Source organism: Papio anubis, chromosome 3 (assembly GCF_008728515.1).
Source record: "Papio anubis isolate 15944 chromosome 3, Panubis1.0, whole genome shotgun sequence".
Classification (NCBI taxonomy): domain Eukaryota; kingdom Metazoa; phylum Chordata; class Mammalia; order Primates; family Cercopithecidae; genus Papio; species Papio anubis.
In genome coordinates this window covers 132,734,614-132,761,805 of record NC_044978.1, presented here as the reverse complement: position 1 = coordinate 132,761,805, position 27,192 = coordinate 132,734,614, and the positions used below count along the sequence as shown (strand labels likewise).

The 27,192-nt window shown below is 40.4% G+C and overlaps 1 protein-coding gene across 14 annotated transcripts in view; it reads left to right on the top strand.

The window, feature by feature from the left end:
• Nucleotides 1-27,192, top strand: part of FAM13A (family with sequence similarity 13 member A) — a 388,692-nt gene that overhangs the window by 353,383 nt on the left and 8,117 nt on the right. For 7 of the 14 annotated variants that reach the window (XM_021939093.2, XM_021939091.2, XM_021939090.2 and 4 more), the window contains 9 exons: nucleotides 3,222-3,369; nucleotides 4,320-4,376; nucleotides 11,439-11,652; nucleotides 12,174-12,312; nucleotides 13,032-13,113; nucleotides 13,899-14,119; nucleotides 14,728-14,811; nucleotides 22,532-22,627; nucleotides 24,111-24,194. In XM_021939093.2, coding sequence (XP_021794785.2) covers nucleotides 3,222-3,369; nucleotides 4,320-4,376; nucleotides 11,439-11,652; nucleotides 12,174-12,312; nucleotides 13,032-13,113; nucleotides 13,899-14,119; nucleotides 14,728-14,811; nucleotides 22,532-22,627; nucleotides 24,111-24,194 — 1,125 coding nt within the window. The remainder of the gene's footprint in view (nucleotides 1-3,221; nucleotides 3,370-4,319; nucleotides 4,377-11,438; nucleotides 11,653-12,173; nucleotides 12,313-13,031; nucleotides 13,114-13,898; nucleotides 14,120-14,727; nucleotides 14,812-22,531; nucleotides 22,628-24,110; nucleotides 24,195-27,192) is intronic. The other 7 variants (XM_017959315.3, XM_017959321.3, XM_021939100.2 and 4 more) reach the window with 2 other exon arrangements.

Genomic DNA, 27,192 nt, shown 5'->3' with positions numbered 1-27,192 from the left:
AGCAGGACAGGGCCAGTCTGTACGTGCGATTCCACATGCAGTTGGAGTGTGCTGTGCTTAGGGTGTCCAGGGCTATGCCAGCTGGTGTAAGTTTGTGGAGGAGGGATCTCTCCACTGCTGTACCACAAATCAGCCAGGAAGTATAGAAGCTCATGTAAGTTGACATAGGTCTATGATGTGAATTACCTAATGCCTCATTATATATGACACATCCTCACCCTCTGTATACAATGGCTCTGGCCATCCTTTCCTGGATTCCAGAAACAGTGACCTCTGTACTATTCCTGAAACACAGAAAAACTGACCGTGCCCCAGAGCCTTTGCACTTGGCTTCTTTCTTCTTGGAATGCTCTTTCCACAAATGACCCACTTTCTCACCTCCTGTCACTTTATCACAGAGACCATCCCTGACCACTCAATATAAAACAGAGGCCTCCACCACTACCACCAACATCCCTCTTACTTTATTTTTCTTTTATTTGTTATATTCCTTTATTTTTCTCCAGAACCCTAACAGTTTTTTGTTAACTGTCTTCTCTGTAAGACTCATTATGACAGAGATTTTGTGTGTCCACCATAGTTTCACCAGTGTGTGAAAAAAACATCTAGCAAATAGTAGGTACTGAAAAATCATTTCTTTTGAATAAGTTTTGTCTTTGTATCTCTAAAGACATAATAGGCAGCCCTATTATGAAATAATATTTTTTGAATATATAAGTATATAATATTTAGCCCGGTATATAAGGCCTTTCACAGTCCAGCATCTACTTAGCTGACACCCCTGTTATCTGCCATTCCCCCTTCTTGTTCTAAGCGCTGGTCACCCTGAAACTCTTCTCTTGCTGTAGCCAAGCATGCCACGCTCTCATGCCTGCATCTGCACTTGGTATTCCTCCTTCCTTCTGTGTGATGTGCCGTCCTCCCTCACCCCTCCAGCCCACACCTATCTGCCCCCAAATCAAAATTTCTGTTGCTGATTCATGATGGATACGCTAGTGGCTCTTTTCACTAAAATGTTTTCATAATGCATTTGACATTGTCTTCCATCCTTTGTTGCAGTATGCCTCCCCTCAAATTGCAAATGTATTTGCCTTGTCTCCAATTCCTCTCTCTAGCAATTCTGAGGCGTGCCGGTGTTTTATTCATTTGTCTTCATATGATGTCAGATAGTAGTAGAGAAAGAATGATGGCTTTCATTTGTGTCTCTCCTGCCCCAGACATCATGCTAGAGGCCCTTCATACCTTCTGACAGATCTTCGAAAGAACTTTGCAAAGTTGGTATCACTTATATCATTTTAAAGGTTAGGTAATGGAGGCTCAGAAAAGGGAAGCAACTCAGCCAGGGCACCAGGCTAGTAAATGTCAGAGCCACACTTCAAACCCAGGTCTGCCTGTAAGCAAAACCCTTGTCCTTTCCATGGCATGATGACATAAATGACTTGATGTATATTCCTCGTGAAGGAAATACCATACTTGAAAAATGAAATCGTATTTCTAGTATTCTTTTTTTGATGCCTGTAAAGGTAATGAGCATTTTAAATCTTTTTGAGAAAATGCTTATTTGCTATATGCATATTCTCACTCTCTTTTGCTTTCCCCCGCCTGCACCCCTGCTCCCCCACAACCCAGGCACACACACAATTGGTGACTGAGTGGCTTTGTAACTTAAAAAGCTGAGAACTAGATTTGGGCATTTAACCCTGGTCCACTTAGGCTTTAGCTTCAGCGAAAAATACTTTTTGTGACATAAATGCCTAATCTGGCTTTTTCCCCAGTAAACAAACTGCATTTTTAAAGTATCTTAAATCTCCAGATTTACTTGGCATTTCTATAAGACTTTAGTGGCTCATCAGGACCTGGATGATGGTATTTCATTTTATCCCAAATGTGAAGAAAATATGTCTCCATGCATCATTTCAGGGAAATATAATAGTAGAAAGCCCTGGCTATTCCCTGATGATTTCAAAGTGGGTTGGATAGCTATTAAAAGTAGCTCCAAGTCTTAAGTAGTGCTTTAAGCATAGGAACGTTTCTCATACATTAATGAAATCACTTTTGATTTCCAGATGTTTTTAGTTTTTTCATCTAATTATAGTATATTTGCCGAAGTACATTTGTAGTTACTCCAAAAGAAGATCTTTTGTACCCATCTGTACTACTTAAGGAATACATTTGTGAGCAAACTGTTTCATAAACACTTTTGTTTATAATTGTATGAGACAGGGAAGACTGACAGTGGTTGAATTTACGAATGACCCAGAGAACAACGTTTAAAAAAAATTAATTTCAGTGCAATTTCTTTAAACATAAAATTATTGATGTGAATATCAGCCTTTTGGGGAGCATTTCTCCATTCCCTCAGATATCCTAGCCTGGTGTAAGCAAGTGTAGCCAAGTATTTAATATTCAGAGTAGATGAATAGTAGGAAAACAAGTGACAGTTGCGTATTTGTAAGACATGAATTATGCATCACTGACTTGCCAGCTCTTGACTTTTTACTTAAAAAAAAAAAAAAAATTGCTCCCTATGTAATTTTGGCTGATTTCCAGAGTCCGTATTCTTTACTGCTAGCTGAGATGAGACACCAAACCCCGGTGCTGTTTGAATTTGCGCAAACAATGCTTTAATACCCAGAGCTCCTCCATAAATAGTCTGTTCTCCCAGTACTCAGCGAGAAAACAACCACAGGAAATCTGGGAATGTGCAGCTAGCCCCGCTTAATTGATCTAAGCAGCCAGGGCTGGCAGGGGAGCTTTCACGTACACAGCCTCTGTTCCTGGCTCGCAGGACTGTTTACCTAAGGGGCAAAGAAGTCCACCTGCGAAAGACACCATGTTGCTACTACAGCCTTAGCAACAGCAGTAGCCCGGTTTTCGTTGTTGTTGTTTACAGTCAGGAGAGCCATACTCCTTTAAGAAAACACCAAACTCCTTTCCCTCATTCCTGGCCCCAATCAGTAATCACCAAGACTGTCAGCTGCCTGCAGTTATTGGGAAGAGCAGCCTGGGGAAAGTTAAAGGAGCACAGATGGACAGTTGCTTTCTGCATGCAAGTGGCCAGCTAGGATCCGGGGGGCATCCAGCCATGATTTTTATTTCTGTGCTGGATGCATTAGCAGCTGTGGCTTGGAAGGTTTTATCCTGAAGGAGTGGAATTGCTGCAGACGTTTTTGGGTTTGGGCGAACATTAGATATTTGGGGACATTGTGCTGTTATTGCAGAGCCCCACGATGAAGATCCAGGAGCATCCTAGCCTATCTGACACTAAACAGCAGAGGAATCAAGATGCCGGTGACCAGCAGGAGAGCTTTGTCTCCGAAGTGCCCCAGTTGGACCTGACTGCATTGTGTGATGAAAAGAACTGGGAAGGTAGGGTTGTCTGATACTTGGATGATTTGCCATCATTAAAGCATATATAAATAAGCACAAATGAGAGGCATGTAACCGTGTGAGAGTGTGGGTGAAAGAGAGAGCTATGCATGCAGAAGTAACTGCATTTCTAAATGACTGAAAATCCTTGACCTGGCATAGGAATACCTCAGGGTAAATGTTGCTGAGGGCGGCTGCAATCTAAGAAAGAAAATACGCTTGCCCTTCATCATAGTGTCACCTTGCAGGCCTTTTATTTTTCTTTGTGACTCACCAGGGGCGCTGATATGTGCGTGTCTTTTCCCCCTCATAGTACCAAGCCGAGTAATAGGGAACCGGTGTGCTCTTAGGATTTCTACCTTCTGTGGCGCGATCTTCCACTGCTGCATGCCAGCCGCCTGCCTCTTTCATGAAATCTCCTTCCCATTTTTCAAGAACGACGTTTTGGTTTGCTTTGTTTCTATGTTTGTTTTTATGGATAGATTTTTTTTTTTCAGGTTAGCAAATTTAAGGAATTTGCTTATCAAAAAGAACACTGAATACATGCATCTTACTGAAAGCCTGTAATACAGTGAGTGCTTCAGATTTTCTAGAGACTTTGGTGAAAACGTTAGAAATGTACTTGCGAAGAAGAGAGTAGCCTTGTCAAAATTGTGTTTCTGGGAGGATATTGCAGCAGTTTTATCTAGCTGCTTGTTCTTTCATTATCCATGTGTCTGCATCCAAACACATACCAATGTGGATCCAAAATAAATGCCAATCTACCTCTATACAGTATGTGCGTGACGGCTGCAAGGAGGGAAAAATTGTGCACCTGATTCCAATACAGCAGCATGACTTAACACAATGACTTACCGGGGGTCTTAGCTGTGAAAAATCAGTCCCGTTTCAGCACGTGGATCTCCTTGTCTTCTCTCCCTACCCACTTTCCCCTCTTTTTTTAATCCAAGAAGTTATGTTAATGACGTTAGATGAAGGATCAAGAGGAAAGCTGAAAAGACCACCAGGTGAGAAAGAGTAAACTCCATTTCTGGCATCCAGGGCTTCAGTGAAAACAAACTATTTTTTACTCTAGTTCTGTCCTTGCAATCTAAGAAACCTGTTCTAGTTCTTTTTATATAATTAGGCAGTGGATTTGAGATTTTGTCAGACATTTTCAGCTCAAAAGGCATTCACTGAGCAGCAAAACGCAGGGTTGTTTAATTTGTAATTTCAGTTATATATTCCTGAGTACCTTTATGTTCTTTCATTTTTGAGTACTGTGAAAAAATCACGTTAGTTTTTAATTCATACGTTAAAAACAACCTTTGCCCCCACCTCCCCCAAAAAAAGTCCCATAGTAGTCACTGTTACCCAAATAAAAGAAAAATGTAGTAACCAAAAAAATAAATGTTATATTTGCACAAGTCTTAGTGATATGGTCTACACTAAAGCTCTAGATAAAAACTAGGATTTTTGGTTAGAATTCAAATTAGCCATATTTTTTCTTTCTCCTAAAATGGACTCAGTTTGTTATTTTTATCTTGGTTAGTCATAAATGTATCGTCTCTCCCAGCCACTGAAATAATGCTAATATAAAGCTGAGAATACTCTTCAGAGTGACCGCACGCCAGTTTATAGTTTCCTTAAAGCTATTAACATAAAGAATTTTCCTTCAGATTATAATTGAAGGAACCAACATTTTATTTTAGAAATCTAGATGGATTTTTTTTTAAGTTATTGGAAAAAAATACATTGCATTTTGATAGGCTTGGGAAAGTGGATTGTGTATTCCAAGTAGTTTTTGAGATAACTTGCTTTAACTTTTTTTGTTTTTGTTTTGCCAATTACCGCATTTGTTATTGAACGTACATATCTTTAAAATCTACATGAATTCACACTAAGGCCATTCTGATCATTTGGTTACTGCTTTCAGTGACCTTTTTTTTTAAGCTTATGTACTTATTGTAACTTTAGCATTAATATAGCTATAAGTATAATAAAAGTAAAGGAATTTTTGCATAAAATGAGAGCAATAAGTCTGATCACTAAAATATCACCGTTTTTATAGCTAAAATAAGAAAATGGTGTCTTTCCAGTAAGGAATAAACTTTGCACGAATTTGTGAATGTGAAGCCAGTGCAACAAAATATGTAAACGAAAGTCGTAATTAGCAAAAACCACCTGAACCAGTATCCACCCGCAAGCCCCCATCACCAGTCTTCAAGCCACCATCCCCTCTTTTGTTTGGTTGCTCCTTCCCATCCCCATACCATAGCTCATACTCTCACATTCGTGTGGAATCGCAGAATATCAGGTGAAGCAATACTTACTGCAGAGGCGAGCACCAGCAGGCTATTCACTAAGTACTGCCCCTCCACACGAAAATGATGTTCATTGGCTTCTGGGACTCAACATCAAGGAAACAAAAAGGGAAATGAAACTAATAAATAGATTCCATAGGACATGTAGAATGGAACCCCCACAAAGTGAACGTAGGATCCGAGTCTGGTCATGCTTATTGGCAAATACTAGGCGTACTTTATCCTTTTTAAATATACATAGCTGTTTTATTATTTGCTTTATCCACATGACTGTTATTACTAGGATTTCCTTTCACCAGAGTTAAATGAATATACAAATTTAATATACTATTCTGTGTTATTTAAAGCTCTTCAGAGTTGCATAATTAGAATGTTCCCAAGCAGTCGATTATGTTGATTTGAGGATACTCCTTGTGTAAGTACTGGGGTTTAAGCAGTCAGCTACTCTATTCAATATGTCCTGATGAAATTAAATTTAAAGGGGCATTTTAAGCCGGGCATGGTGGTCTGCGCCTGGAGTCCCTACTACCTAAGGGGCTGAAGCAGGAGGATCACTTCAGCCTGGGAGTTCAAAACCAGCCTGGGCAACATAACAATTCCCCATTTCAAAAACTGGGGAGCTGGGTGGTATTTTTAAAAGGGCATAAGATACTTCATATATCTAAAACGTACTGCTTGTTGAAAGTAACTTTGGAAAGGAAATTCGCTAAAAGTATCATAGAAAAGCAAGAGATCTCAAAAGACCTTCCGCTTGAACCTTCCTGTTATACAGATAAGAATACTGAGGCCAAAAGAAGCAAACTGATGATTCAGAGTAACAAAGTCTCCTCACTTCCACCTGATGCCTCTTTCTAAACAATGTCAGTTTTATATCCTTACAGGCAACAGATCAAAGTAGTTACAAGCCAGATTCCCTGGGTTCAAATCCTGGCTCTGCTGCTTATCAGCTTTACGACAAGTTAGTAAACCTGCCTTGGTTTTCACCTTAATTTTCCCATCTTTAAATAGGGTGGTAACAGTAGGTAATAATGAATAGTCGATACAGTAGTATCTATTTAATAAGTAATGCAAGGATTAAATGAGCTAAAATATGCTAAGTGCGCAGTACAGTATGGGCACTTAGTAGGTATTATGTGAGTGTTAGTTTTATCTTCCATAAATCTTTCCAAGTATAGCTTCAGGAAAAGACAGCCTAAGTTTGCCTTCTTTGAAACCAGAGCGCAGTTTACCAAATGGCCATGGATGACTCTGAACACAAGAGGAATCAGTATTACTAGGTCCTCTACAGATTTACTAAGGATTAACCATGTCACACCAACCTCCTTTCTTTCTTTGATATTATTAATACTAGACTCTAGATTAGGGAAATGGTGCATTTGAAAAGACTTCAGCTGGGCCTCTGACAGGGCCTTAATGATAGCCTGACTGTCAGAGAAGCAGGAGAGAAGACAGGTGGGGTAGTGAATTAGTAACTGATGAAACAACTGTTCTTAAATGTGCACATAAGTGGATCCAAGTCAACTCACACGGGGGTATTCTCATTAGGTAAAAAGTCCTCAGCCCTATCCTGTTCCACACATTTATTAATGATTTAAATGGAGCTACTAAGGGCTTGCTTGTTAACTTTGCAAACAGGGACAAAGCAGTTATATGAAATGTAAGGATTAAATTTGTGATTGATAAAGCTGACTACTCTAGTTCTTCCTAACTCTGATAGTTTACAAGACTAATTGAACAATTTAATAGGACTAACATTGTTCTAAATTTTGGAACACTAAAAATGTTATAAAATTCTTTCAGGAAAGAGCCTCCACCATGAGGCTTGTATCTTTCTATGTCTGGGATGTCCAAGTACCTCCTAACTCAGCTGAGCAGAAAGATGGTTACATCTTGCCAAGGAGTAATGGCTCTAAATAATACAGTTGGAAAGGAAATGTGGAAAACATCAGCCCCCTTAATTCTGTGCAGATTTCTGAGAAATAAATCATCTCAATAGCCGGTTTTCTTTTGTATAGTAAGTGGATCCAGCCAGCCAAGCAGAGAGTAGCTATGTCCCAGTGACCACGATAGCATTACTCAGAGATATGTCCCTCTTTCTACAGAAAATTTCCGTTATATCCATGTGTACTATGGTGTCTGAACTGGAGGTCCCCCAGGGCCTAGTCTTTTTTATTACTTCAGTAGCAGGCATGCAGCTTTTATCTCTGTTATTTCAGACCTGCTGCGATGTCAACTGACCTGGGTGGATTAATTTTTAATAGAGAGGCATGTCATACTTATGTCCAGAGTTCACTGTGACGAGACACATGACTAGAAGCAAAACTAACTGTATACAAGGAACTTTGGTCTAGATATGAAAATGCATTTATTTTATGTGGTGCTTTAGCAAGACAGTCCAGTGTGAAGCCTCACATGCCTCCTGTTTTTCCCTTTGAATAATTTTCTTGCAACATCCCTGTCTCTTTCCTTGCTCTAGCATTGCTAGTTAAAATATAAAATATTGCCCAAAGTAGCAACTGGGAATGGTAAGTGAATACATTCTCAAATCCAGCTCTCTAGGCAGGCGGTGAAATTAGACCTATTACCTACCACACTACCTTATTTAGTTCTTTGTTGTTGTTCTAGTTGAGTGCCAACTATCAAAATGTGAGCCTTGTGCTTTTAGATCATTTCAAACTAAAATGGGGAACAGTTTTACTGATTCCTTAGTTATAGTGAACTGTGTATTACATGTCATTTTATAACTCTTTTGAATAGAAGCCTTAAACTATAAGACGATCGAATAACAGAAAAGAGAGAAAAAGGGGAAAATCATGTAAGCATTTTGTGTTGCATAGATGAGAAACCTTTCACTTCTGTTCTACATGCATACCTTTTTATTAAAGTCGAAATTTCATACAGTTTTACATTTCTCATTTTAAAATAAGTGAATTCATTCACCCTAACTATATGCTTTAGGAGAAAATGTCACTGATAAGCTAGAATTACTGCAGCTGTGTATTTCCTGTATACCACGGGAGACACTAGGAAAAGGACACATTTGATCTCCCTGTCAGTGAAGCAATTGATCAAGAATAAAGCCACAAAATAAAGCTGTGTTAACAAACAAGAAAACTGATGGATGGCCCTGCCATTAGCCACAAAGCATCAAATAATGATTATTCAGTTCCATGATTAGCATTTTATAGTGAATTCAAGATCACAGTTTATCTTATCACACACACTTATAAGTAAATATTTGTATACACAGAGACCACCTAGTTGAAAACTTAAAGAAGAGTTGTAACATTTTTAAGGAAATATTCTGCTAGATTCTAACACATTAAAGGGCTTCAGGATGTAAGGTAACACCTTTTAAACTAAGTTTTTATGAATAGAAATGTCAAACTAACCAGCACTCAAATGCCAATATCAACATCAGACTTTGCTTTGCCAAAGCCCTCTGTCCCCAGGAAGGCTTTGCTGCTTTGCCACTCTGCAGTGAGCTTATTGCCTGCTGCATTACTGTTCGAGCCATCTTAACCCTTTCCCTCTCCCGGGGAAAGTCCTTGCAGAAAATTACGCGGTCTCATGAAATATCATGACAGAGAAGATGCAAGCTGGTCAGTTTAATAGCTCCATTTTCTGCAGCTGACATGTTTTATTTTTTCTAGGGGTTGCTTTCCACTCCCCCTTCGTTACTTCGCCTCTCAGTCCATTTTCTATTCTTTTATGTTGGCAGTTTGAGCTGCTTGTGCCCAAGTCCTACCAGTTAGAAGGAGCAGACCGATAATGTTAGCACAAATGATGAAACACCTCCTGTTCGTCTCCAGCTTTCGCCAAGCACATCTACTAGCATGTCCTCTGCCACTTTTTGAGCCTCAATAGATACGAATCTGTCTTTCACACTGCTTTCATTTCTCAGAATGTTTGTATTTTTGTCTGCGTTTCCAGATAACCTAGCTCTCTTTAAATTTCGAGAACCTGTGGACCTCATTCCATATAAAGTAATTTTTTAAATTAATATGCTTATCCTCCCTATTATGTGGGATCTACAAAAATCTCAAAGCTGCCACTCTTATGGAAGCACTTGGCACATTCTAAGTTGTAGCATGGATCTGGAAGTCAGGAGACTTAGCTTCTAGACCCACCTCTTAGGGTTTCAGTTTCCTTATCTGTCATCTGCCGGGTCGGATCAATCGTTCTCAAACCTGGCTGCACATGAGCATCACCTGGACAGCTTTTAAACTTGTGTGTGTGTGACGGGCAAATATCTGGACCCTCACCTAAATGTTGTTGACTTGGATGGTGTGAGAAGCCTGCTTTCTGGTAGTCATTTATATTTCCCTGTGTGACTTCAATGTGCGGCCAGGATTGAGAAATCACAAAATTAGTTGAGGTATGAAGTCACACCCAGCTGTAACATTCTAGGATTATCTATTTTTAAATAGAAGCCTGAATAAGCACTTATTCAAGATAGTTTTGCACATTTTATAGTATGATAGGTAGAGGAGCAACTGTTGCATGATTCAAAGTCTAGGAATCCCAGAATTGAAGATCATGGCCAAATTCTAGCCTTGTGTAAATCACAGTAATCCACAAGTAAATTTAAAGCATAACTCATTTTATAATGCAAACATTACAAATGAAATACCTTATATCATCGACATCTATTTTTTAAATCTTTTAGATGGGTTTTTTTTAATGAGGAAAGGAATCTATTGAGGTGTCTTACAGTAAATAGAAATAAACAATTGCCTTCTTCCCTCCCTAAATGACAGATCAAGATTCTGTGCTGAGCATGTTATTTTTTTTAACAGATTATCTAAACTGATTTGTACAGATTTGTCCTTTGTAAGGTGTTCGTTTTTCCTCTGTTGGCTAATTTATGTATGCATCTCACTCTAACTGGAGTCTTGAGCAGCTTCTGAAGTTTCGAGCGCAAAGCATGCATCTTAAATGTGCTAATCCCAACACACTTAAGCAGAAGCACACAAAACAGCTTACTGGATGACCTCAAGGGAAGTTATAAACTCCTAAATACATAGGCTCTCTCAAGATTGATGTGGTTCCGTAGCTTGACTCCCCAGTTGTTTAGTGAAGGCTGTACAGCTGTGATGCCAAATATCTCCCCCATCAACACATTTTCTTTTTTTTTTTTTCTTTTTTTTTTTTTTTTTTTGAGACAGAGCCTCACTCTGTCACCCAGGCTGGAGTGCAGTGGCACTATCTCTGCTCACTGCAAACTCTGCCTCCTGGCTTCAAGCGATTCTCGTGCCTCAGCCTCCCGAGTAGCTGGGATTACACACATCCGCCACCAGGCCCAGCTAAATTTTGTATTTTTAGTAGAGATGGGGTTTCACCATGTTGGCCAGGCTGGTCTCAAGCTCCTGACCTCAGGTGATCCGCCTGCCTTGACCTCCCAAAGTGCTGGGATTGCACGCATGCACATTTTCTGTTCAATGATGCCATCAGGTGGAAGAGTTTTGTCACTGATCGACTGGGCTTCCCCCTTCAAGGCTCCTCCCCAGGGTAGCCCTAGCAAATTCTCTTTGGAAAGCCAGTGGGAATGGAAATGAGAGGTAGGTAGATGATGGCTGTCAGACACGTTAGTGATTTCAGTTGGGGCACAGTGTCCTTAGTCTAGACCTTAGCTGTAAAATGAGAAATGATTCAATGGGCAGCTTCCTAAAGCATCTGGGAAGCCTGGGAAACACTTGTGTTTTAAAGAACAACCCTGCCCTCTTTCAGGAACAGTCCTGACCTCTTACGGCCCTTATTTTCCAGAGCCTATCCCTGCTTTCTCCTCCTGGCAGCGGGAGAACAGTGACTCTGATGAAGCCCGCCTCTCGCCGCAGGCTGGGCGCCTGATCCGTCAGCTGCTGGACGAAGACAGCGACCCCATGCTCTCTCCTCGGTTCTACGCTTATGGGCAGAGCAGACAATACCTGGATGACACGGAAGTGCCTCCTTCCCCACCAAACTCCCATTCTTTCATGAGGTATGTTTCTCTGTGTTGCAGATAGGTAAATGCATCATCCCCACAACATCAGAAAAGATAGGAATGGCACTGATAGCAAATAATGTTTTTTTAATTAAGTCGTGAGCCTATGGAGCAACATATGTGAAATTCTCCATCCTAGGACACAGGCCGTGTTGCAGTTTCCCATTTGAGCTGTGGCCCAACTGCAACATCACATACTGAATTTTCTTAGCACCTCCTTTCCAAAGCACTCTCCAATTCAGCTCTTTTAGGCCCACAGGAAAGGTCGACTTCAGTCCTACTTTGCTAATTATAAATGTGAGCTAGAAAAGCTTAGAAGTATACTTAATAGGTGGGACATACCGCGCTTCAATGGATCAGTCAAGTGTCTTTTATTCAAGAGGAGAGAGGCTGTTTGGTCTTCACGCTGCCACCCCACCCCACCACCACACGCCACATGGTGTCGCACTTCCCCAGGGCCCCTCTCGCCAAGCAGTGACTGCTCCTGGGGAAACTGACCCAAGTTGTACTCTTCCCAGGCGGCGAAGCTCCTCTCTGGGGTCCTACGATGATGAGCAAGAGGACCTGACGCCTGCCCAGCTCACACGAAGGATTCAGAGCCTTAAAAAGAAGATCCGGAAGTTTGAAGATAGATTTGAAGAAGAGAAGAAGTACAGAGTAAGTGTCCCCTCACACTGTTCTTTTCACCTCCCCCTTTCCCTGGACATGCCAGTGTTTCAACAACTCAAAGAAACAACGAAAGGTTAAGGGAGACTTCTAGGGAATCTTACAACAAAAAGGCAGTAAACCCTGGATAGTACACCCTGATAAACCCCAATCATTATGTGTCAGCATTTTTCTTGCACAAGTGCATTCTTACCAAAAAAAAAATGAAAGTTTAAATCTACATTTTATAAATTAATCAGTAAGCAGGAGCTGGAGAAATTGTTGAATGAAGTCGTTTGACTAAAATTTAATTCAATATTATCTTCTGAAATCTCGTTAGCACTGAGCTCGTTCTGCTGTCAGCTCTGTACTCAGGATTTCCCACAAGAGTGGCAAACAGGCATTTTCATGATGGTTGCTGAGCAAAACATCATATACCCCTCTGTTTTCTACACTGTTTGCCTTACAGGTTGAACCCTACAAATAATGGCAAGGGGGTCATGGACCTCACAGAAGTCCCTGATCATAAAGATGCATTTTGCCTCTGAGGAATTTTTTGAAAGCATCAAAATAACCAAATGGAAAGGATAATGGAATTACATTTGTGTTTAATTTCTTATTCTGATGGGGCTCAATTTTTCCTTCCTATTTAAAACAAAAATGATCATCAAACACTTCTTCTTTTCCCTGCTCCAGTTCCCAAGCATTTACTCTAGACTTCCTTTTCTCAGCCTTCCCACAGTGACAAAGCAGCCAATGCAGAGGTTCTGAAATGGACAAATGACCTTGCCAAATTCCGGAGACAACTTAAAGGTGGGTAAAGTTCTGGAGCTGTGGCTTCTGTACAACAAGCCAGGTGCAGAGTCTCTCACCTCCTCTCCCACTGACTGCCACTGCTAAGGCATTCCAGGGTCCTTAAAGATGCTTCCCAGCACTCTCAGCTATTCAGAGTGACCACTGCCCCAGGTCTTTGCATGGTCTCAGTCATAGGGAAACCAGATCAGCTAAGAGGCGAATCCTGCAGCATTTCTTCATTTCCCTAGATCACTAATAGAAAGGATGATGGTTTCAAGTCAACATCTCTCAAGCACCTGTTTAATCCAAGTCTCCATTTGCTGTGGTGGTAGAAGCAAACAAGTAGACAGAGATGAATCTGCAAAGCGTTTGGCCCCCATCCCTCAAAGAGATTCCCATCTTTTCAGAGACACGGTCATATAAACAACTGAATAGAATACAAAGGAACCTAATTTCAGAATAAAGTATGTAAGTCATACAGAAAAGGTTGGCCAGTGGTTGGGCATTAGATTAGTAAATACCTTTAACCACTGAAGGACCAAGGATGCCACATTCTGAGAACATCATACAGGCAGATGCGGCTAAAGCTTTCTCAGCAATTAGTGTTAGGAAAACATTCCATGTAATCAAAGAAGATGTTACCATTAGCTCAGGTTTTACATAATAATTCAGGGATTTCTACTGATACTGTAACTAGATACTCTCTGAAAAAAGACAGAATAAGTTATTGACACTACAGAAAAATAATTTGTGTTGGGCAGACATCAAATCTCATATCTCTACCCCGAAATCTTCTCAACTAGAGTCAAAACTAAAGATATCTGAAGAGGACCTAACTCCCAGGATGCGGCAGCGAAGCAACACACTTCCCAAGAGTTTTGGTTCCCAGCTTGAGAAAGAAGATGAGAAGAAGCAAGAGCTGGTAGATAAAGCAATAAAGCCCAGTGTTGAAGCCACGTTGGAATGTATTCAGAGGAAGCTCCAGGAGAAGCGAGCGGAAAGCAGCCGTCCTGAGGACATTAAGGTGCGATGATTCTGTGAAGTCTTAAGCCCCAGTCAATGTGGTAGGGACACAGGGCATGCCATGCGAATCCCAGTAGGAAGGTGATACCTTGTTAAGCCTTCCAGGCTGTTAAGTGTCTAGAGAAGCTGATGAAACCACTGCAGAGTGCGTTAACTGTGGGTGCTTTGGTTTTTGACTACAGACTGAAAACAAAACTCTATTGTATAGGTTACAGAATGAACTTGTTTAGGTTAATAGCTGGTTTTGTGACTCTCTGAGGTAGAAGGATTAGAGACAAACCTTTGGGACTGTGTAACATATAACTGTCGTCATTGCTTGGGCCATTAAGCTAAGCCCCATGTGCCTCACAGCCCTGCTTACCTCAGTGTTCACAGTACCTTTACTGCCATGTGGGAGATCCAAGTGGCTGATGATTCCGCTGTGCTGGTCACATTTCTCCCAAGAGCTCAGGAATAGCCCATTACTAAATGAACTTTGGATAGAGCTAGGGAGAGCTGTTATATGAGGAATCTTTTTAGCCTTGCTTTAGGAATGTGTTTAAGTAAAGAAGTTGGAATGTTCACAAACATTTTCCTCTCTTTCAATTCTCTATCCCTATGTTTATACAGGATATGACCAAAGACCAGATTGCTAATGAGAAAGTGGCTCTGCAGAAAGCTCTGTTATATTATGAAAGCATTCATGGACGGCCGGTATGTGATGTAGTAAATTTTCTGATTGGGGTCAATTATCTGGCTTTAGAAATGGATTTTCTATGTTCAGTATTTTACAAAAGGGGGTTCCCTAGTGTCTGCTTTCTTTACTTTTAGGATAAAGGAGGTTACTATATATTTACACCATAACTAAGCTTTCTGAAGGCTTAGCCAATAAGAAAGTTCTATCTAGTAGATGTTGAACTTAATTAGGTTCCAATGAAAAATTTGTTTGCAAGTAAAATTTAGTCACTAATGTACTGCTTTAAAGGAAGGAATGGTGGAGGGGCCAGGGGTTGGGGGGGCAGAGTATAGGGCGTAAAGACCCCTGGAGTTTGAAGACTTCCCTGTCCCTAGGTCTCTCCCAATAAGCTGTCACTGACTGTAGGCTTCTTCATCCATAAAATGAAAAGTGTTAAACTAGAATGATCTACCTTAAAATTCAGTCTCTGCAATGCAGTGCAACTAGTGTTTGTCTGTAAAGAAGTTCCAGCTGCCATTCAGAACTAGAAGTGTGAGGAATCCAAAATATGGCTTTGCCTTTTCCTAATCACGGAAGCATTTGTGGTGGCTTGCTGTTCAGCAAGCACTGCTGGAATGTTTGTTGTTAGCTGTGGGGGAAGCGGTAGCACGATAGGCTTCTGCTCTCTTCCTTGAAGAACTTTTCATCACACACCCTTCTTGTCAGTCATTCTTAATAACCTTTTGTTCATAATGTTGTTAGAAACCTAACAAAACAAATTCTTAAAAGCAGGTATAAGGAAGCATGAAGTTTAGGTTCACTGATTATTTTTACATAGCCAAAAAGTATAGATCTCTTTTTCAGTCTTGTCCATGACTATATGATAGTCTTTTCATCTAAAATATGCTCTTTTAAATAAAGAAGGTTCCAGAGTAATTCACTAGACTCTAAGGTGTGGGAGGGCAAGGATTCTGGGCTTTGTTCCCCTAGTGGTGACCCCAGTCCTCAGTGTCTAGCACCAGACCTGACACATGACACGGGTCCAATAACTATCTGTAGAATGTCTCCTTGGTGGCATTTCATTCTGAATTTATCATGTTTAAATGTAAAAAAAAAAAAAAATGCTGGCACTGATGATGATTTATTCTGCTGGCCTGTCCCTGCAGTGGAAAATACTGACACTCTGGGATAATGTTCATGCTTCAGCCAAGCTTTGTGTGGGATTTTTTTAAAGGCGTTGAACCAAATAGTAAATGCTCTAGAGCTCAAATACGCTGTGAAACTTTCTCCTTCTCCACTGGAATGTTCAAAATGTGTAGAGGAAGAAGTGAACTTCTTTTATCAGAGAGATGCTCCTTCTCCACAATAGGCTCAGAACCCTAAAGTATAGAACTCTGTGTAGCCGTATGGCAGGCCTCATGGAGAAGGTGTGTTTTCCTTCTTTAACATTTCCTCTTTTCCTTCTGTGGATTTGGGTTATGACATTGATAGACACCTTTAAGGACTTCCATGCCCAAGGCCCTTAGGAGCTCACAGCTGTGTTCTAGATAGACTTAACCTTGCTACCAGTTGAGTATTTTGTGTGCTGTAGTATTTGTTGCTCTGAGTTGGGAACAGATTCCCTCAATCAGTCTGGACTGGGTCAAACACATAGAATTGGCAGACCCAGCTTCAAAACCAGCCCCACTGAGATGATCTCTGTGACATTGGGCTGCTTAGGTAACCTCTCAGAGCCTTGGTGCTTTGTCTATATAATAGATACCTGTTATAAATTGCCAAGGAGATGAAATGATATTACACACACACACAGACGTTTATCTGTGTATATTTACCTGTAGGATGTCTGCCACTGAGGAAGTGGGGTGGGGTGGCTGTTACTGGGTTTGCACAGTAAATGATAGTTTTCACTTCTGTTACAATTACATGTTCTACTCTCTGTAGCCTCCTTCTGATTAAGTGATTAAATCAGGCAAAAGAATGTGCATTTCATAGCCCTCTTATTAAGAATATGAACTATTATTCTTGGCCCTGCCTTATTTCCTTTCATCACTCTTTCAGGTGGGTCTGGATGCTAGCATCTCATAGGGTGGGGAACAAATGCCGTAGGAAATTTGAGCATCATTCATTTCTGGTCCCGTGCCAAACTCTCTGCCTCTCTCTATTTGGAATGTGATGCTCCAACCTCTTCAGGAAAAGCAGAGTTCATTTGATATCTGGCCAGTCTGAAAAACAAATCAAAGCGTAAACTTTTAATTCTTAGATTTCTGGTGTTACCATGGACTCTGGACTGTAAATACCATGTGGTATTTTTCTTAACTTCCAGAGTTAAACTATTGTTCCAAACCCCAATTGTTCAGAAAAGCAGGTGCTCAGAATTCAATGGATTTTTTTCTGAGTCTACAGGTACTGATTTAAAAGGGCACTAACTAGTAAAATCTTAGGCCGAAACTGTAATCGGCTGCTTCTGTACATTTTTAGCAAAGCTGTTTGCTTTATCAGGGCACTCTGCAGACTGACACATATATAAAAACAAAACACTCATGTATACACAGGCATATAATTCCCTATTCTTATTAAAGTGTGTCCTTTTCAATATTTAAGAATCTTCTCATCAAAAGAGCATGTCACAGAAGTGCAGTAAATAACTACATGTCACTGTGTTACTGTCTGTGTATCCCACTATTTGGTAATAAACAGAGGGGAGAGAATGGGTTGCCTGATCAGAGCTTCTGGTTCTTCCTCAATGGAGTATTTTAGTCTTGTGTGTTTTTAAACCTTGAGGACCCTAGACACAGCCACATTCAAATTTAAATGCAAATTCTGGAGCCATTTATAAATATTCTCCTTTGGCTAACTGCTGTTTTGGATTTTCTGATCTTTTTACAGTCTCTTATGATTACCTGATAACGAAGAGAGAGTTGTCATTTTTCAAATTAATAGGCCAAGAATGCAACAGTTATAAGAATCCATCTCATTTTGTCTTCTCCTTCTAGCAGTTTGATGATTCAGAGGTATACCCCTCACACACAAACTCAAAGTACTTCTTGTTTTATCAAGGAAAGTTTGAGGCCACATAGTTTGTCTATGACATAATTTCTCACAAAGTTGTGTTTCTGTGACACTGTTCATAAGCACAAATTTTTGTAAATTCAATATAGGCAAACTCTCGGCTTGGAAGGCAGAGTTCTTCATTATGAAGGCAGCTTGGCCAGACCCTATTAGAGAATAATGCTACATCTCTGTGCTATATTGACAGCACTATATCCTTTATGCTGTATTGACGTGCTACTGATTGAGCATCCCGAATCCAAAAATCATCACAGTTAAAGATCCTACTTCTTATTTGTGAAAGAAAACAACTGGAAGTCCATAAACCTCGGATCTGGACCCAACTCTGTGGCCTTGAGCAAATCATTACCCTCTCTGGTGCTTTAATTTTATCATCTAAAAAATAAGGCTTTTCTAGCTCTTAATATTTCATAGTTCTAATTTATCTTTATTTTTAAAGTAAATACATTCATCATTTTACCTTTCACCTTTGTGGTTTTGTCAGGTAACAGCAACTAAACTGATATTGCAGTAAGGAAGTTTTATTTGAGGCTAAGACCAAAACCATCACAAAAGATAAAGGCAGACAAATGCAGCTGCCTAATCAGGCCTTTATGATTTCTGTTCAAGACTTGCCATTAATTAAATGTGGATAATTGTTGGCTAGTGTTCCCTTTGTGTTTTAAAATATCCGAAACTTACGGGGCAACCAAATAGGGTAGTAAGAGACCAGTAAATGACAATTTATTTGAATCATTAAGGAAAGACGGAGTGGAAGTGCCGCATTCTCCCCTTAGATCTTCACATCTGGATATTTACGTTGTTTCACTTATGTGCAAAAATACGTCTTCCGGATAACCCTAGTTCCACATATTGGAAGACCATTCAGCACTATCACTTTAGATAAAGTTTTGAAGACAGAGGAGTGAAAGTACTTTGAAGAGAGAATATATTATATGCCTGGCCTAAAGTCATTTCCAAGCAATTAGGAAGCATAAAGGTTTTCTAATTTGATTTCTGCAATTTACCATTCAGAAAACTGAGGCTGAGAGAATTTCAGTAGCTCATTCAGAGCCCTGTTCTTGGTGGGCAGCAGAATCCCTGAGCAGCTGATGAGTCAAGAATAAGAGACGTCAACTCAAACGGTTTTCCTATGGCAGATTTAATAGCTCTTTTTTGACAGTTCAGCGAAGGTCCTGCTTTGTTCATATAACTACTGATTAAATTTTGACCCCACTTACAAACCGAGCACTGATCGTTATTATGATGGGTAAAAGTTGCATTAACTTTTAGTATCACTGAGCCTTTGGCTTCAAATATATATCATGAAAATGATTATGATAAAAATCAGGTCATTATTCTTACACCTTTCTCTTACCTCAGACTTAAAGATCTTTGATATTTTTAGTGCTTCTGTTAAATGACAATGGTTTTGTGGAATCATGAGTTTTAACTCTCCATAGTCAAAAACACTGGATTTTGTCAGATCACCCACATGTGATTAGTTCCTGGGGGCCACTTACTGAAAACATGAGCAATTTATAGAAAATCTAAATATCAATGGCATGAGCCGAAGAATTAAGCCAGTGATCTTCCTCATCTACTCCAAGTAGAAAACTTTCTTTTTGAATAAAGAGTAAGAAGGAGATTGGTTTGTGTCAAATTTGTCGTAACTGGTTGGTTTTACTTTCAAAGATGTTTCTGCCAAATACATACTAATGGATGCTAGTTCACAGTGGGGACGCTGGCTGGTTCCTATTTCTATTTTTAGTTTACTTTGGTTACTCAACCATCTATTGTTTATCTTGCACATTATATTTCACCATGTGTCATGTGCTGACATTAGGATGCACTTTAATCCCATCTACAACATGTTCTATATATTGTTTAAAAAATTATTTCATGTGTCCGACAGTCCTAAATTCTGTCATTTTACATATGACATTGTACAAATCATTTCATTTCTGTTCCTCACACTTTTTTGTGGCTATCGTTGCACTTTTGTTGAAGTACAGGTTGAATATCCCTTATACAAAATGCTTGGGACCAGAAGTGTTTCAGATTTTGGATTTGTTCAGATTTTGGAATATTTGCATTATACTGATTGAGCATCCCAAATCCCAAAATCTGAAATTCAAAACGTTCCAATGAACATTTCCTTTTGGCATCATGTCAGTTCTCAAAAAGTTTCAGATTTTGGATTTTCAGATTTGGGATGCTTACCATGTATAACGTAAGTGCAGAAAAGAGCCCAAATTATAAACATATGTCTTGATGAAATTTCACAAAGTAAACACACCCAGGTAACCAGCACCCAGATCAAAAAACAGAACGTTGCTGATCCTCCAAAGGCCTCGCTTATGTTCCCTTCCAGTCAGTACCATGACTGAAGGTTCCACAGAGAAAAACCACTATCATCTAACTCTGTGGCTCTTTCTTATTTTTGACCTTTATGTAAGTGGAATCTGACAGTATGTTTTGTGTCTGGTGTAATTTACTTGGCTTTATTATTATGAGGTTAATCCATGATGTTGCATATAGCTGTGATTCACTCATTCTCATTGCTGTGTAGTATTCAGTTTGGGGAACATACTTCATTCTATCACTGGGCATATGGGCGATTTCTGGTTTGGGACTATTTCCAGTTTGGGATTACAGTGCTGCAATGAACATTCTTACATATGTCTTTTGATGAACTTAAGGCCACCTTTGTTTGGTATATACTGAAGAGTGGAATTGACGAGTCATAAGTTCAGCTCTAGTAGGTACTGCCAAATGGTTTTCTAAAGTGTTTCACTTCTAAAGAGTTCCAGATGTTCAACATCTTTGCCAGCACTGCACACAGTCTTCATTTCAGCTGGGTGGTAGGTGTGTAGCGGGTGACACCTGTGGTTTGATCCTTAGTCTTTTTCTGTAAAATAATGAGACCCTTCTAGTTTTGACAGTCATTGTTTATAAAATTATGAAACTCCTCATGGTATAGTAGATAGTAGAAGAAGAAAATACCAATTGCCCGTTAGTTATCTGATAACAGAAGAGCAAGAAATAAAAGGCTGTTATTCTTGTTGATCTTATTCTAACTTGTCAAGTTTATCCAAAGCATACTTTCTGTTGATCACTTTGAGAAAGGCAAATACAAAAGGCAACAAAGGATCATCCATTTCTTTATAATCCAGAGTCATCTTTGAAGTTGAAGGCTCAAAAAACCCATAAAAGAAATGGTCAAAGCTAATGCTACTTGCCTTTCTTACCTCTAAAACTCTTGCCTTATTATGTGTGAAGTTGTAAGAGAATGCAGGAGACAAACAGCTAACTTGCAACAAAGATGCTTCATCTCATTCCCCATGTAAGTAACCAATGGGACTGCATCTGTGAATCAGGCACACCTATTTATGTTTGAACCATTTATTCACTCATTTGATATTTATGGAATATTTCCACCAAGTATTCAGGCACTGAAATAGTTACTAGGGATACAAAAACATAAACTCCTGCTCTCAAGGGGCTACAGTCTCAAGGAGGAGACACGTGTCAACATATCGCTACAATAGAGTATAAAAGCATTTGTGAAATTGCAGGGTATGTACCGGCAGGGTGGTGAAACAAAGGAGAGAATGGGTGAGTCTCCCAGAATGGGGGATGTTGGAAGAAGGCTGCACAGGGAAGTGGCTCTTGATCTGGAATTTGCCAAACAAAAGAGCAAAGAGGAAGTCATGGCAGGGTAGAGGGAATTAGACAAGAAGGTTGAGACAACCTACTTGATTGCTGGAGCTGGAGGTGTGATGGGGAGGAGAAACAGCAGAAAGAGTATGAGGCGCTTCCAATACTGTACCAGGGAGCTGGGTGTGATTCCTCCCCACTGCCTGGAGAATCCGTCCTTTAAACATTTTTTAGCCCTGTGCCAGATTCTATTAGGGATATACAGATGAATCAGTGCATGTATTTTTCATCAAATGTTCCTTGAATACCCACTGTTTGCCAGAATCTTGTTCTTAGAAACATAACAATTTCATAGAGGAGAAAGAGAAGTGAATGAACTACATGATATATCTTTTTTTTTTAAGACAGTCTTGGTCTGTCACCCAGGCTGGAGTGCAGTTGTGTGATCTTGGCTCACTGCATCCTCCACCTCCTGTGTTCAAGCGATTCTCCACCTCATCCTCCTGCATAGCTGGGGCTACAGGCGCCCACCACCACACCCAGCATTTTTTTTTTCCTTTTTTTTTTTTAAGTAGAGATGGGGTTTCACCATGTTGACCAGGCTGGTCTCGAACTCCTGACCTCAGGTGATCTGACTGCCTCAGCCTCCCAAAGTGCTGGGCTTACAGGCGTGAGCCACCGTGCACAGCCTACATGATACGTCTTATAGCAAATATATGCTTTCATTTTCCCTGGGCTCAGAAAATAGTCATGTGGGAACTCTGAACCTGGAGGAGTTTTAAGCAGGAACCTGAGAATGAGCCTAGTTTGGATTTAGAACAAGTTGTACTACCAATGGAGTGACTTCCACTGATCTGCAGCTGAAGTAGGTAATCTGAATATTTATTGAATAAATAATATTATCAGTTTAAATAAATTTTGTGACGGTAGTAAGACTTAAGTTGCATCATCTGGAGTTTCTCTAGAATTACAAAGGCCCAGAGCATGCTTAGACAGCTGGTCGTGACTCCCAGCAGCAGGCTTCTCATAGCTCTCGTTCTTGCTTTTCAGGTAACAAAGAACGAACGTCAGGTGATGAAGCCACTATATGACAGGTACCGGCTGGTCAAACAGATCCTGTCCCGAGCCAACACCATACCCATCATTGTGAGTAGAATACCTTCCTGTGGCTGCTACAACACCTTTCTGCTTGAATGGGCCCTGGATATATGAATTAGGACCCTAACTTGCTTTCTCATTAAAGAATAGGCTTTAGTGGCTGAATCAGCCATTAGTATCCATGACCCACAGCTTGAGGAATGAAGACTTTATCAAAGACCCTTGAGGCTACATTTGTTAAAAATGGGCAGATCTGAAGCTGATAGAATTTATTTTTCCCTTTTGGAGGACATGCTTTGCCCCAAAGGCATGTACATCCATTGGATGTGCTGGGCCAGATGGACAGAGCACCAAGGGCGCAGGGCTGTGCTTTCTCCAGGCCTCTTCACTCCAAAGAGTACTGCTGTGGTCCCAAGGCCCTCTGCTCATAGTCCCTCCCATCCAAGAGGGGATAACTCCCTTGGGAATTGTGTCCAGGGAGAAAATCCTCTGAGAAACTCAAGAAAGAGGCCCTTCTTCTTGGAGGATGTGGCAAGGTGTAGGAAAGGAGGCTGCTCATTGAAGTTGCTGTCAGTGGCCACCATCCTTGAACTTTGCTGCTTTTGGCTCCTGGATTTTGATTTTGTCAAGAGTAGGGAGCAGCAGCTTGCCTTCAGCGACAGGACAGTCTTTAAGGCCCAGCCACCTGCTCCCATCCCTCATCCCAGTCTCAGCATTTCCACCCCCAGCTTATGAGTGGGGTGTTCTGCCCTGCCCGTCTCTCGGGGAAACATTTGCCTCTGTTTCAGTGCTCCCATCTCCCCTGCTGGCTTTTAGGCTCTTTAATAAGCAGACACAAACTCACTTTGATGTTGCCGTTGCAATACATACTCATTTTAGCCGCTGCTCCTGTCTGGCCCGGCCTTAAATGCCCTTCTTATTTCTAGGCCTAGGATATTGTCTATTTCTTTTAACAATGTATTTAATGAAGAAAGGAGGGTCCAGAGATCTCAGGCAGGTGTATTTGAAGAAAGCCACTTTAGTGTATTCTGGAGGAATGTCCTAAACTAACAAATAAAACGATTAGATCCAAGGAGTTGTTTTCATTCTCCAGGCAGGAACCCATAGTGTCCCTAAGTAGGGTGAACGTGCAACAGAGAAGTCAGCTCCCCTTTGTATTGCTTTCTGAGCTTATGTGATTCTCCTTAGCTGACTACAGCCGAAGTGTTCTTGTGGCTACTGTGACTGGCGGGGGCAGCGGTGGGAGCAGGTGTTTCTCCTCGGGTTTCTTCTGCGTGTCTGCCGGATACAGTCCTGTGCTGTTCTTGCTGTACTCTGTCCTCCTTGATTTATGTGTGTGGGCGCTGAAGGGAAGCAGCAACTTGGAAAAAAAACTTTTGTTGTTTCAGGTTTTCCTGGGAGTGTTTGGCAGGGAGGGGTAAGAATGCAGAGTTAAAAGTTAATAAATACTGGTGAGGTCAGAGGAGGCCGAGAGCTGGAGGGAAAGGGAAAGGGATTCGGAATGTAACCTACTTGTTAACACCTGTCACAGGGTTCCCCCTCCAGCAAGCGGAGAAGCCCTTTGCTGCAGCCAATTATCGAGGGCGAAACTGCTTCCTTCTTCAAGGAGATAAAGGTGAAGACCCCAGCTGCTAACCCATTGCTAAATCTGCACCAGTTCCCTCCCTCCTCCCCTCCCCTCCGGTGAATGGAAAGGGGGTGTGATTGGGCCTTTTGGTGATGGCTTCTCCTAGCATTCCCTAAAAATCAGTAGCTGCATATAACCGACTTTCAACAGTTCCCTGTAAAGAGTGCTGATTTCTCCAGTCTCATTTAGCTGATCTCTTTGGTTTTATTTTATTCCCCGCTCTTTTTTGTTTGTATTATTTGCTGTCGTTCATTTTGTTTTTACTTTGCTTTCAGGGATTATTTTGTTTGGTTTTGTTGTCCACAATGCTTTTCGTTTGGTTTTGTTTTCTGTATTTGGGGAATGGATTTTCTGTATTCCAAAATCTTAAATTAGCTCATGAGACCAACTTTAAAAGGAATCTCATATACTGTTTATAGAAAAATCAAAATTAGCATAGGAAATAGATATAAACATATAAAACAATGCAAAATTGTACTTCTACAAATAGTAGTTTTTGACAGATTTGCGGGTGCAATATTTCCAGCTTTTCCTTCTTGACTGTCTCATAGCACATTTAGTCCCCAGGACTAATTTTAAAGTCTGCTCTTAATTTACAAATGAGGTGCTGTGAATGACTGATAGCTGCCAGAACATATGTCCTGATTTTTTTTTTCCAGTAATACGGATTTTGTACAGATAATCCTTGTCATCAGTGACTACTTTTGCTAGAATGGGAGATGGAATCTGTGCCCATAGACCAGCGTGTCTCTGTGGGACCCTAACTGGCCCGTACTAGGATCAGCCTCTTTCATGTTCTTGTTTCTAGACAACTGAACAAACTGGACTGCCTTATACAGAACTCTAGAGATGAAAAATCAAGGGAAATCATTTTTTAAAAATCAGTGATTGTTTTTCTAACAGTCATTTAATTCCAAAGCAAGAGTTAAACCTGAAGCAGAAGTGAGTTTTAAGAGTTTCACTTGTCATATTTCTGTGACAGTTCCGAGCCTGGGGTGGTCATTTACATGCTATAGTTAGGAATGATTATTTCAGTATATGGGGGACTCTTGTCTACTGAGGGAAACCAGTTGAGAACTTCTCCATTTTCTTGTCTGAGGTAAGGCACCACAAGCTACAAAGTCTTCTTTTATGTATTCCTTTTCTTGCCTTTTGCAGATCTTAATAGTTCATATGCCTAATTGTATGGTATTAGGCAATGACTGTGCTCACTGTATTAAGCAGAACTTGTTTCATGAAAATGCTCTAAACTTGGTACTTGAAATTTGGGCCAGTATACTATATTGTGTCTTTAAAAATTAGAGCTATTTTCTTACAATAAGCTTGATGTTAATGAAAGACAAATTTTGTCCGGCTGGTAATGTCACCCAAGAATGAAACCACAGTAATTGGAGAAATTTGGGTAATTGTGTGTATGAAAATTAGCATGTTTCTCTTAGCAGCATGCAATAGAACCATTACTAGATAAAAATGTGTTCTTGAACACATCCAAAGTATAGACACTTAATAATGGTTTCACTAGATGAATTGAAGATAACCTAATGATGGATGCTCTTTTTTATATAAAAGACATTTTTCCCATTCTTATCCTTTAGCTTAATTTTTTTTCACAAGTATATTTTGGCTGTGGTTTATCTCCTGGCCCACATCATGGTCAAAATTTCAGATAATTTTGCAACGACTACCTTGCTTTTGTAAACAGTGCTGTCTTTTGGTTCATTTTGTTCCTGTTGGCCAGGCCTATTAGAATGTATTTTGACTGTACTAAATCTTGGCAATTCCAATTTAGAATTTGGTGTGTGTGCAGATAAGATTGTATCTAAGTGGTTTCTCCAAAACTCACCCCTGGTTTTAAATGCTTTTGGGAGCTAACCAGCTGTATATGAACTAGAGCCAGGTCAAGTTCTGAAGGCCTAGATTTTCCAACCCAAGGTAAGCTAGAGATCATCTAGTCAGTTCTCCTAGCCAACATAAGAATCCCCCCTAAAACTTCTCCGGCAGAATAAAGACATTGTCCCTACAGAGAGATTCCATCCTCAAGCTTGAAACATTTACAGCAATGGGAGCAGTTAGGTCACTCACTACATGAGTATCAATAATAGCTAACAACTTATATTATTGGTTTTATAATTATCTTTCTTAATTACATAATATGTATAGGTTTGATAAATACAAAATGTATAGGTTTGATAAATACAAAAAGTTAATGAAAACAGTTGAAATTAGAATATTCATAGTTATTATCTATTTATTGCATTCTATCCCATAGGCTTAGTTTTGCCCTTTGGAGCACCATGAAATACACACACTGCTTCTTCCCTGAGAGCACTGCCTGTATTTACAGCCACCTGCCCTGCCCACTGTCACTCCACACCCTATGACAATCTGTTATCCAAGTTCCTCTTACTCTTATGTGATATGGGTTCCAGACCTTTCAGTGGTCTCCTAGGTCTGCTGTGTGCACACACACTGGTTTATCAGTGTTGCTGTTAAAACTGATACCCAGAACTGGACATTAATCTGGATATGATGTTAATCAGAACAGTGAACCAAAGACTAGTCTTTACCTTGATCTGGATGACTGAGACCTTTTCATGCCTCCAATTTCTTGCCTATGCAACTGTCAGGGTATTGGGACAGTTATTTATTTTGGCCTGTCTGAGGATAGGGTGTCAGCCTCAGCACTGCTGACCTTTGGGGCCGGTAACCGTTGTGCAGCACTGCCCTGTGCTTTGTGGGTTGCTTACCAGAGTCCTTGGCCTCCACCCATTAGAGGCCAGTAGTGTGCCACCACCACCCCTTCACCAGTCGTGAGAGCCAAAAATGTTTCCAGACATTGCCCGATGTCCCTGAGGGAACAGATTACCCCCATTGAGAACCACTGCTCATGGCCCTGGCATGGCTCACACTTTGCTGTATACTTCTGCATTGCCACTGATGTATCCAGCTTTTCTTTTTCCTAATTAGAGGGCCTTGAATTTTTCTA